The sequence below is a fragment of the Biomphalaria glabrata genome, chromosome 9 (assembly GCF_947242115.1).
Source record: "Biomphalaria glabrata chromosome 9, xgBioGlab47.1, whole genome shotgun sequence".
NCBI lineage: Eukaryota > Metazoa > Mollusca > Gastropoda > Planorbidae > Biomphalaria > Biomphalaria glabrata.
In genome coordinates, this window is record NC_074719.1 from 44,787,133 (window position 1) to 44,800,159 (window position 13,027).

At 37.7% G+C, this 13,027-nt stretch overlaps 1 protein-coding gene across 1 annotated transcript; it reads right to left on the bottom strand.

Annotated features, from left to right (window-relative positions):
• Positions 1-1,490: 1,490 nt before the first annotated feature.
• LOC106050462 (uncharacterized) lies at positions 1,491-9,609 on the bottom strand. The gene is made up of 7 exons (XM_013205434.2): positions 9,449-9,609; positions 8,593-8,677; positions 8,007-8,090; positions 6,382-6,414; positions 4,940-5,023; positions 2,326-2,418; positions 1,491-1,867 (listed from the first exon to the last, which is right to left on the bottom strand). Exons 1-7 carry the CDS (start codon positions 9,494-9,496, stop codon positions 1,599-1,601), a joined length of 696 nt encoding a protein of 231 aa, XP_013060888.2. The 5' UTR covers positions 9,497-9,609; the 3' UTR covers positions 1,491-1,598.
• Positions 9,610-13,027: the final 3,418 nt, after the last annotated feature.

A 13,027-nucleotide genomic window follows, 5' to 3' on the forward strand; every position in this document is an offset into this window, starting at 1 on the left:
CAAATTTCCATACGGACAATAAAGATTATTATTATTATTAGGGCACCTAGAGCCACCTTCCTTGTTGTCTGCTGAACAGACCTGAGCGACAGACGACGTCATGCCTGGTGCAGCAGCCAATCCGTCCGGTTTAGTCATGCCTCCCTTGTCTGGGCGATGATGCGCGTCACGCTTGAGGTGGTGTTCTGACCGGACGTCATTGTCAAGAACAGAGGCGAGCTAATTTTGTCAGTCCGTCACGTTCTTATCTCATGGTCACATTATGACTGTGTGAATATTTTCCTGACCTATGTCTAACTGACCAATCACACATTTTCCTGGTCGTGAGGTTCGCGCGCTGGACTGTCGTTCAGATTTATCGATGGTCCAGGGTTCAAACCCTGCCCGCTCCCATCCCCCGTCGTCCTGCGGGAGGTTTGGACTAGGAAGTAAATTATCTTCAACTCTGAAGGAACATCCGAAACATGTAAAACATTTTACAAACATTTTTCTGAATCTGTTTTTTACTTCCGCCCAGACGGCGTATAAGCTTCAAACGTCAGCGGTCGCTTTCTTCTCTCTGGATAGTTACAGCGTGTTCGTTTCCCAGAATCTATTATATTCACGCACTCGTTCTACTCCTTTGACTTGTGTTTTATAAGACGTTTAATTGTTTTCAAGTTAGAAAATTAAATTAAGAATGAGGTCAGCAGGATATCACGTGACTACGATGTGTGATGTGTGGATAGTGAAATGGTTGTGGGGGCTCTCTTCCGTCCTTCAACTGCGACGGACTCTGTCTTTAGTCAGCCCGACGGCCTTTTTGCTTCCCTGTTGGCCTAACCGTCTCCTCTAGAGACGTTTCCACGTTGAGGGCAAAAAGCAGTCATCGGCCCAAAGGCGTGGCTAGGTTATACGACGCCCCGTGCGGCCCGCACCACCCGTACATTACTTGCTACGTCTTGGCCCGGTTTTTCGATTTTGTATCTGTTGTTGCTTCTTTCTGTTTTCTTAAGTTGAAGGATCACAATATTGATCTAAACAAGTTTAAATAGCATCTCGCTTCCGAAGTGAACATTCTAGAATTGTCCTTAAATAGATTAGAAATTATTTTTAGCGGCCCCCGAAAGTAGAACACACGCTATTAGTTTTGTGTGGTCTGTCTGTCGTCCGTCTGTACCGTTTAGATCTCGTAAACTAGAAAAGATATTGAAAATCCATCATATTTTAGACCTTTCAATGTTCTACTTTTTTCTTTTCTGAAAGCGAAAAATTTAATTTTTAAAATCAACTATGTAAGCAGTTTTTTCATAAAATTACATCATTTTTACAATTATTCACTATTAATAGTAACAACCACGGGAGGCTATTAATAAAGGGAGATTATTATTTATGATATCGGGGACCGATTCTGAGTTTGTGTTTCCATACATACTGTTTTGTAACCTTGTATAGCTTTACGTTCTTACATAATTTGTAAACGATTTGAAACAAATACAGAACTCATCTACTAGTTGTTATAAAGTAAATTTAATTTATTTCTTCAACCTTGTACTCAACACTTAACAATATATGATGTCTTAAAAAGTAATCGATCTGCTCAGTAATGGTAGTCGTGATTATGCAACATCCTGTGCAGCCGCGTCAAGGGCAAGGTTGCCGGCACCCAGAGCTTGGTTTAGACCAGCTGCTTGAAGTAAGCCCAATCCTTTGGCGAGGCCGAGATTGGCGGCTAGGGCAGCTGCGTTGCCAAAAGCTGCTCCTTGGCCGAGGGCGAGGCCTGCCTTGGCAGCGCGGGCAGTTCTGCCGTCGCTTTTATCCCAAGTGGACACGTAGAGAAGAATCTTGCCTTTGTCCGAGATGAACAGACTCAGCTCGCGGTCTACGTCTGAAAACAGAATCCTGTGTTGTAAAACATTGGAGAACTGCACCAATAATCACTGAAGCCGTAGTACCATACTTCTAGTTAAGACTTCAACGTAAAAGCGAAATAGGACAGTACAACAAAAGTTGAACACCTACGCTTGGAGGCAGGGGCGTCGCTAGAAACTTTCCATAGATTGGGGGTCCGGGGCTTGACCTTTTTGGGGGCCCCTGCATTTTGAGTAATATTTAATTTTTATGTAAAAAACACTCATTTGGGGCCGTGGGGGGCCCTAGAGGATTTTCAAATTCTCCCCTCTCCTCCCCCACCCAAGCTACGCTTGGAGGTGAAGAGATTATTGGATATTTTGTTTATACTAAAGATAATTTAGAGTAATCTGCTTTATTTCGAAAAAAAATTCCTCTTTTTTTTGTTGTAAGCCATACGGTATAATCAATACTTACGATGTAATCAATACTTACTTATGATCATTCTGACAAAGTTGAAGGTCTCCAGGAGTGTATCCTTGAGGGGTGGGAGCAATATTGGGGCTGACCTACTATGATCATTGGCACCTACAATGAAAGGAGCAAACTATGTGTATGAGCTTGCAATGACTCACATTGACTTTAGCGAAATATATACTGAAAGATTCTAAATATCACAAACACAGACCGCATCACAAATGACAAGATTAGAAACATGATTAATACAGCCATTGGACCTCAGGATGACCTGCTAACTACTCTGAAAAAAAACGCAAGCTTAAATTCCACTGTCGTATCACAAGGTCCCCAGGGCTCGCAAAGACATTCCTTCAGGGAACAGTACCAGGAAAAAGAAGAAGAGTCAGACCGAGAAAGCGATGGGAAGACAGACAGAATGGACAGGCCTGTCATTGAAAGAAATTCTCTGTAAGGCAAAAACCACAGAGGAATGGAGAAAGATAGTCAGCAGATCTTGTGTGGTGCCCCAAACGGTTTAACAGACCAAGGGAGGGGAAGGCAAAAATTGCGTCAAATTTTGGGTAAAGATTATTTCATTATAAAGAAACAATAAACATATTTTGTGATTTGCAAGAACTCTTATAAAACGATATGTTTAAACTGAATGTTTTAAACTAGAATTTTAAATACAGCCGTTTTTTTTGGTATACTTTAGACATCTGATTTTAATGCGTGGATTTTAATTAATTAGCGCTAAATCTCAAAGCCCGAATACCACAAAGTCTTTCGAATTATAGCAATGTCCAGCACAGGACATGTGATCCAAATGAGGGACTGTGTTATTTTTTCGCGTCTGGCCAAGACCATTCGATATAGAAGACCTCATCACTGACCTGCAACGTCACAAGCTGTGGGCAGTTTAGACCAATAGCTAGGTGCCACGTCGTACAGACCTTTGACGTCGCAGGTCAGTATTCAGGCGCTACCGTTCATGTAACCACCATCTGTTAGACTAACTAACTTAAGGTAGCTAACAAATGGCTTTTTTAAAAACAAGTTACATGAATCAATTGTTACAAATGAGACGTTTCATTCCACACAGTTGGTTTAAAAAAACGTTGAGTGAATGTTCAATGAATGTAAAATGAAATGTTCAATGAATGTAAAATGAGATGTTTAATGAATGTAAAATGAGATGTTCAAGGAATGTAAAATGAGATGTAAAACGAATGTAAAATGAGATGTAAAACGAATGTAAAATGAGATGTAAAACGAATGTAAAATGAAATGTAAAACGAATGTAAAATGGGATGTAAAACGAATGTAAAATGAGATGTAAAACGAATGTAAAATGGGATGTAAAACGAATGAAAATGAGATGTAAAACGAATGTAAAATGAAATGTAAAACGAATGTAAAATGGGATGTAAAACGAATGTAAAATGAGATGTAAAACGAATGTAAAATGGGATGTAAAACGAATGAAAATGAGATGTAAAACGAATGTAAAATGAAATGTAAAACGAATGTAAAATGATATGTAAAACGAATGTAAAATGAGATGTGAAACGAATGTAAACTGAGATGTGAAACGAATGCAAAATGAGATGTGAAACGAATGCAAACTGAGATGTAAAACGAATGCAAACTGAGATGTAAAACGAATGTAAAAGGAGATGTAAAACGAATGTAAAATGAGATGTTCAATGAATGTAAAATGAGATGTAAAACGAATGTAAAATGAGATGTAAAACGAATGTAAAATGAGATGTAAAACGAATGTAAAATGAGATGTAAAACGAATGGAAAATGAGATGTAAAACGAATGTAAAATGAGATGTGAAACGAATGTAAACTGAGATGTGAAACGAATGCAAAATGAGATGTGGAACGAATGCAAACTGAGATGTAAAACGAATGTAAAATGAGATGTAAAACGAATGTAAAATGAGATGTAAAACGAATGTAAAATGAGATGTAAAACGAATGTAAAATGAGATGTTCAAGGAATGTAAAATGAGATGTAAAACGAATGTAAAATGAGATGTGAAACGAATGTAAACTGAGATGTGAAACGAATGCAAAATGAGATGTGAAACGAATGCAAACTGAGATGTAAAACGGATGTAAAATGAGATGTAAAACGAATGCAAACTGAGATGTAAACGAATGTAAAATGAGATGTAAAACGAATGTGAAATGAGATGTAAAACGAATTGTAAAACGAATGTAAAATGAGATGTAAAATGAGATGTAAAACGAATGTAAAATGAAATGTAAAACAAATGTAAAATGAAATGTAAAACGAATGTAAAATGAGATGTAAAACGAATGTAAAATGAAATGTAAAACGAATGTAAAATGAGATGTAAAACGAATATGAAATGTCTATAACATTACATAATATGGCCAGTTAAACATCTTGCCACATTGCATGTCTAACACAATATATCCTCTCCCTTCACATTTTGGCAAAAAAAAGTAAATGTTAACAAATGTAAATGTTAACAAAAAGTAAATGTTAACAAAAAGTAAACGTTAACAAAATGTAAATGTTAACAAAATGTAAATGTTAACAAAATGTAAATGTTAATACAGAACTAAGTGTGATAACTCTGCATAAATTAACGAAATCAAAAAACAAACCCACTGATGGAAGAATTGAGCTGTTCCCACAATAGATCCATGATAAATACTAAATGTTCCAATCTCATCACCTGGTCAGACAAGAGACCTGAAAGGGAAAATAACTGAGTTACAAAGGTTCCTTTTAAATATATGTGATGTGGCCGATATTACAAATTAGTCAAATTATTTGATTTACTAAGTCCCGTATTTCGAAACAAGCTTCCTAGACGTATATCTCTGTCCTACGTAGGACGTAATCACCTTCTTTTGTGAAGTAACGTCTGTATTATATAAGAAGATAAGATACATTCTAACTTGTATGTTTAATAAAACAGTAGCGTATCGACAATGCGACAGTTTCATCACTCTGCAGCTTAGATAACTCTGCCAGCTAGGATTCTTCTTCTTCTTCGTTCTCATTGTTATGTTGGAGTGTTCAGATGACTAGACCAATACACGAGTCGATGAACTGCGCAGTGGTTTCCAAATCAGGGAGCTCTCCATATAGTTTCCTTTCTATTGGGGTGATTTGGGGCCAATGTCTTATACCGGGCCTCTTGGTATAGAGAGCAGTTTTGGAGGACGTGGTCTGCATTCTCTGGTGATACTCCACATGGGCAGATTTCACTGGTTTCAATTTTGAGCTTGCCAGCTAGGATAACTCTGCCTTCACTGATAAAGCCGAAATGATACATTATATTTCACGCAGGTCATTTTCATTATAACAACCTTCTGAATTCATTATCTATTATTTCTGAGGTCTGTCTTTTCAAGTAAAATTAATTAATTTTTATAAGGCAAGGCCCTGTGTCTTCATACATTTAATAAAATTCCTCTTATCAGCTTGCTAGCTTTTTATGGTCGAAACCTGAAATCTGCCTAGACACCAATCTTGAAAATGGCTTAAAACGATTTTTCTAGAAATTGGACAGATTATACTGTTATATATATCTTTGGGAATAGAAAAACTAGCTAGTTGGCCACATTAAGGAGTGCATACACCAATCTTTAAAATGGCTATAACTTTTTTTTCTTTAAATTTGATAGATAATATGATTATCATTAATATCTTTGAAAAAAAGAAAAACTAGCTAACTGGCCACACTACGGGAAAAAAAGGGGGGGGGGCAAACAGCAGTTATGAAAACGATTTTTCTAGAAATTTGACAGATTATATCATTATATATATTTATCTTTGGTCTTTAACTCTTACTCTCCGTAATTATTTACCACATTCTGATGGAATCAACATTTGTATCGTCGGTTAGGAGAGAAAGAGTTAATAAACAAAAAAGCAAACAACTTTTTATGTTACTTGTTCTAAGAATATTTAGTTTTACAAAAATCTTTCTACTAAAATAACACGGCGAAGCTCCAAAATGTTCGTTTCTATCTGCATTGAATCCGTATTTTTACTTCACATTGCAACTAAAATGAACGCGAGACACTTGACAAGATACTTACCAATTTTAGCAACATCTTGAGTGAATTGTTTCACTGAAAGAGATGAGCATGTTTAGCGTTAGGACAATCTGAGTTGATGTTATTAGTACATATCAGGTAGAGAATGCCTACTATAGGATTGTGAAGTTCATACTTTATATTTTTTTTTTATTAGACCTACGTACAGGGGCGGACAGGGTGCCAAAATCGGCCCGGGCTTTTCTATAAAATTCGGCCCACAAATTCTCTATCATGTGATGGGCATCCAGTTCTAGGTGTATCGGTCCTTAAAAATCTTTGTTAAGTTTGATAATGTATCGATATGCATGCATACCGTGAACTCTATATCTTTATAAGCAATATAGCGTCTTTTTAAAACAGCAATTACGTAGGCCCTAAAAAGATGAAGCCTACTAGTAGCACTGTCTACATTCTACATTTTATTTACGGAAAATGTGTTAGATTAAAATAGTATTACACTGCAATGTCTGTGAAAGATTTGTTTAAACACGACGCTCATAGGGTCTTTCATACAAATAATATAACAATATTATAAAACCTTTAACAACTTGATATGTGCCATAGTGGCTTCGATCAAGTCATTTCGGTGGCCCTACCGGCCCATTTGGGTACCGGCCCACCGGGCATTTTCCCAAATGCCCATATAGCCAGTCCGCCCCTGCTTACGTAACATCTGGGATCTATGTTTCCTCTGACAAAGAAAACAGCCCAGCGACTATTTTTTCCTATATAAACTCAATAGCTTTAAACTAAATAAGAAGATCCTAGATAAATTTTAAGGAGCGACTATACAAAATCTGCTAACATACGGAATAACTTGTTGGCAAGGCAACGCTTCATCTAAACAGTTACGCCGCCTAGAAAACATTATAAATAGGGCACCAACAGCCACCCGCTCCATCATAACTACGTCAAGTCTTCGCGAAGTGGGCGACTACTGTCAATGAAGACTAGAACAGAGCGGTATAAAAACTCGTTCGTTCCTTACTCGGTCAGACTCTATCAACGTCACCCTTCGATCAGGAATGAAAAGGACCAAGATGCCTGTGGGTAGTCGCTGAATAAGTGTGGGAAGCGTGGTCGAAAGGCCAAAAGGGGGCTCGAGGTTCGACACCCGACTCGGGCAGAGTCTACTGAGCGCATTAAGGCAGCACGGAAAACTAACTCCTAGACCCCCCCCCCACACACACACACACAAATGAGATTGGACCAAAAGCGCTCTGAGAATGCTACAAGCATGAAAGTAGCGCTATATAAAAGCTATAATAATAATTTATGTTGTGTCTGTTCTATTTATGTGTATCAGTGTATGTTTCTGTTGTGATGTTGGTATATAAGAAAAGAGCCCTTGTAATCACAACAAATTTCCACAAGGATCAATAAAGCAGGCTTAGTCTACCCACAATGTTTACACATATTTAGTTACAACGCGTTGCATTAAGTTTAAGCATGTTTAATGTCCTTTAATTAAGCGCAACACAATGTACATATAGAATAAACATATGCTACGTTATCAGATAATCTAACAGACTTGACAAACGGACTGGAGTTAGCCATAACATAAACAGCTAATTATGCTAATTTGGTGCCAAACAATAGGAATACAAAATATGTTCAAGACTTACTATATTCCTGAGAGTATGGATACCATTTGTCAATGGCTGTTGCTATGGAATAAAGCTCTTTGCTCAAAGCAACTGTGGACATGCCTGTAGGTAGAACAATTAAAAAGGACAATATTGTAGATTGAATCGAAGCAAAGCGTTTGGTTCTTACATATTAATATTTGCTAATTATAATAATTGGCGACATTAGTATCGGGCAAGGCAAAGTTATAGGAAAACTTAATAATATTGCTGTTTTTTTAAGTAAAATTACATTACCAAAGTCACTTGAAACAAAACCTTAAGTTTCATAATTACACAGCAATTATAGTTACCACATTTTATTGTTTAAGTTCTCCTAAATTTGCTAAACCTATACGATGGAGGGTACTCTAAACAAGAATTGTACAACTGAGACAAATAAGCAAACGAAATATGTTTTAAACTAGGTCTATAGGTCTTAATGTTTTCAAATATTATGAAGCTTGTTGTCTATTCTTGGGGTGCTAACGCAAAGCCCACCAAAGGCCAACCCAACGAATGGTTTACGCTGTCACTAATCCGGCCCTGATTAGAATGTAGTGGCGTCCTCTGTAATTAGGCGTACCTCTGACCAAGTCCCCTCGAAGTCGGTGCACTTTGTCTGCGATGTCGTTGACATCATTTTGTTGGATTGAGTCAGGAGACTGGCACTAGATAATGGAAACAACGAACATTGAGATGAATAAAATAATTTTAAAAAAATACACAATTTGTAAAACAAACTCGTTTATATAAAAAGTAAAGTAAAGTTCCCCTTTCAGACCTTGTGGTACCTCTGACCAAGTCCCCTCAAAGTCGGTGCACATTGTCTGCAATTTCGTTCACATCTTTTTGTTGGATTGAGTCAGTGGGCCTTCAAGTCAGAAGAGTTATCTCTACCAGGGTCGTCTCCGAGAGTGGGTACATGACAAGTGGTTGAGATCCTGGGATGGCTCCAACAAAGCCCGTGGAGTCTGGCAGCATTTGCGCCGCCAGGACCGCGACGATCCATGGTGGAGGCTCAAAAGGTCGGAACAATCAATCATTGCGCAGTATAGAAAGGGGCACTGCCCTGCTGGTGCTTACTTTGCCCGGTTCCGTCCAATTTTTGATGCCCGTTGCCGACACTGTGGAGAGTCGGTGGAAACAGTGGCGCATCTCTCGCAAGAGTAGTTTGTCTGCAGAGTCACTTGACCTGTATGGAAGCTTAAAGGCACTACGCCTAACAGCAGAGTTTCTCGCCAAGGCTCTACGGGAGGACTTATCCTTCCAGCCTTGCTACCAATCTGAGTTGATCTCATGTACCCGCGTCGTCACACCAGCCTCCCTTGATCACGTGACCCGCCTAGAGCCCGCCCACGTTCTTGTCACTATCGCCTTTTAATATTAACACTTAATAAATACAAGTCAAACAGTTATTCAAAATGTTCTCATAAATGTACCTTGACATAAGCTGCTGCCAGCACAATGATCAGAGCTTTGGAAAACATTGTGTCTGTCTACGTCCTGTCTTGCACACACTGAACTGACTGAAACCTGACGCAATGAAAATTGTAATTGTTGAACAGATTTTTTTTCTTAATTTGCATCTAATTAGCTAGTATTACCCACGTGACTATAACACGCAGTGGGTCTTATGTATTTACAAAGACTCACGACCTCTTAGTTTTTAAACAGACCCTCCATTCTTTCTCATTTCCTTTACTAAGAAAGCAAAAACAAAAGGATTTTGACGAAACAATTAAAAGAAAAGATTCTTATGACTTACAGATTTAGTTACTGTCTCTAGCACTATCAGCGGGGTATATGAGCCCTGGGTTAGAGCCACTGGTGTAAAATGTCCCCATGAGCGACAGACATTGATTTAAGGACACCAATTATCTTTTTGTGTGAGATCAGCTAATTTGCGCAGAAGTTAAAAAGCGCGACCTTCACCTTCTTGAACAGAGGGAAAGTTAGCATGAAGACGAAAAATTGAATGTAAACTTACTTTGTGGTGGTTTGAAACTAATGAAGAGGTAGAAGATAAACAACTCTGATGTGCTTTTTTTTTTAAAAGGGGGGGGGGGGTATATATATCTGTTTATATAAAAATTTCAGGCACAATTAGATAGAGCCATTTTAATTTCAATTAGTTTCAAAACACGTTCAATGACACTAAAAAAGATTGATATGAAAATTCTTTAATAGATCACGGTATGGTGGAGAAACATTCCCCAGGGCCGTCCTGAGGTAATTGGAGGCCCTAAGCAAATGGAATTAGGTAGCCTCTTAATATATATATATGACCTGTGTTATGCAGTGTGTATGCCTGTTTCTGTTGGCTGGATAGTTTCTGATGTAATAAAGAGAAAGTCTATGGCAGTTGAGGTTATAGGCCTACCTACGGGAGTAAAAGGGACGTCATGGAGACGTTCGAGAGGATGATGTTTAGTTTTAAAGTTCAAAATATTTTTAGATCACATGGATTTCTACATATATCTAAACTAAGTCAAAAGCTGTAGTCATATACATTGTATAAAAAAAAAAGTTAAATTGAATTTAGTTTTTAAAAAAAAGTTTGCTCACGTTTTAATCATGCTCGGAATTAATAGCCAGGCAACTCAACGTCATTAATTAACATGCATGACTAGACGGACACATGAACTGCGTAGGACGTAATTATCTTCTTTTTTTTTTTTTTTGAAGTAACGTCTGTAATAAATGGCATGAGAGAGTAATAGGTTTAGTTGGGCCAGCTGTCTGTAGTTCTGTAGCTACAACCCAATCAACGAGCTATAAACAGGTTGTGACGTTGATGGCCTGTGTTCAGGCCTTCTATAACAAAGGTCTCAGTTCAACCCTTTTAAAACCTGTGATACTTTTTTTTTTAAAGCAACTTCATGATTATAGCATGTTCAGAGCGCTATAGTCCAAATCTCATTTGTGGACCCTAGGGGAAAAGGGATATTTAGGAGAGGGTAATCCGTGCTGTCCTTAGGCGCTCAGTAAACACAACTCTAAAATCAAATCTCGTTCCCCTTGGATAGGTAGCTAGGGCCAAGCTCAAGTGTGCTTAGCCTCTCGGCCACACATTTGTTTCACCTAAAAACTTAATAGCTACTTGTTAAAAAGGAAATATTGATTTTAAAAATTCAAGACACTTCAGAAATAAAATTTGATACATTTTAGTTAAATGTGTTTAAATTTAGAGTCTATATTTAGTGGCATATTGTTTGAGTTTAAACTTTGGCTAAACTAATTAGTGTTTATCGATTGTGTTATTTGAATAGCTAGGTCTTGTTGATAGGTCTTGTTGATAGGTCTTGTTGATAGGTCTTGTTGGTCAGTCATTGTAGCTTAACGATTAGCTGAGAACTGGGCCGAAGATGTAATTTATTCAAAGAACTAAATTCATGTTCAATGTCCCTAGTGACTTCATGTTTCACTATCACTGGTGACTACGTGCTTCTATGTTATCCATGGTCATTACAAATTTAACCGTCCCAGACGACTGTTTACTGTCCCTGGCGATAGAAACTTCAAACGTTAAATATGACTGAATGTTTCATTGTCCCTGGTGGCTTAATGTTTCATTGTTCCTGGTGACTGAATTTTTTTCCTGTTCCTGGTCACTGAAAGTTTTACAGTCCCTGGGAACTTAGTCCTTAACTACTAACGTTTTCACTGTCCCTGGTAATAGAATTTTTTTCTGTCCCTGATGATTGAGAGATGCATTGTCCCTGATGACTGAATTGTTATCTGCCCCTAGTGTACGAAAGTTTCACAGCATCTAATGACTTAATGGCTGAAAGTTTCAGTGTCCCTGGTTAACGAAAGTTTGACTGTTCCTAATGACTTAATGACTGAAAGTTTCACAGTCCATTGTAACTGAAAATTTTAATGTCCCCGTGACTGAATTGTTTTCTGTGCCTAGTGACTGAAAGTTTTACTATTAAGTTTCACTGTCCCTGGTGACTAAATTGTTTTTTGTTTCTGGTGATATAAATTTTAACTGTCTATTCTGACTGAATGTTTCACTGTCCTTGGAAACTTAGTTTCACTGTCCAGGTGACTGAAAGTTTAGCTGTCCCTGGGAACTTAGTTTCAACGTCCTTGAGTACTAACGTTTTCACTGTCCCTGGTATTATAATTGTTTTTTGTCCCTGATTATTGAAAATTTCATTGTCCCTGATGACTGAATTGTTATCTGCCCCTAGTGTACGATAGTTTCACAGTACCTAATGACTACATGGCTGAAAGTTTCACTGTCCCTGGTAAATGAAAATTTTAATGTCCCCGTGAATGAATTGTTTCTGTCCCTAGTGACTGAAAGTTTTACTATTAAGTTTCACTGTCCCTGGTGACTAAATTGTTTTTTGGTTTAAATTTTAACTGTCTATTCTGACTGAATGTTTCACTGTCCTTGGAAACTTAGTTTCACTGTCCCTGGTGACTGAAAGTTTTACTATTAAGTTTCAGTGTCCCTGGTGACTGAAAATTTAATATTAAGTTTCAGTGTCCCTGGTGACTGAAAGTTTTACTATTAAGTTTCAGTGTCCCTGGTGACTAAATTGTTTTTTTGGTTTAAATTTTAACTGTCTATTCTGACTGAATGTTTCACTGTCCTTGGAAATTTAGTTTCACTGTCCCTGGTGACTGAATGGTTTTCTGTTCCTGGTGACTGAAAGTTTTACTGTCCCTGAAAACACAATGTTTCACTGTCATTGGTGACTGAATTGTTTTCTGGTGATTGAAACTGTCACTGTCCCCGATGACTTAATGGTTGAAAGTATTACTTTCCCTGGGGACTGAATTGTTTTCTGTCCCTGGTGACTGAAATTTCACTGTCCCTGATTTTTAGAACATAAATGAGTACGTTTTGGTTTTGTGTCAATAATGTATTTTCTTAAAATAGCTTCTTCAAAGTAATTTAAGCGGGAAGTTGTAAAACACTTCAATTGAAACACTTTTAGCTGTCACCTTCTCAAAATATGTCGTTCATCTTTGCGACAAATGAAACACTCTTGTGTTTTCCCCGT

Bases quoted from the DNA above. Each gene is read 5' to 3' on its own strand.
- LOC106050462 (XM_013205434.2), bottom strand. From the start codon at position 9,496: ATGTTTTCCAAAGCTCTGATCATTGTGCTGGCAGCAGCTTATGTCAAG. The intron at 5,024-6,381 runs GTAAGTATCTTG...TTTCCCTTTCAG, and splicing joins TCAAGATGTTGCTAAAATTG to GTCTCTTGTCTGACCAGGTG. The intron at 1,868-2,325 runs GTAAGTATTGAT...TTCTGTTTTCAG, and splicing joins CTTTGTCAGAATGATCATAA to ACGTAGACCGCGAGCTGAGT.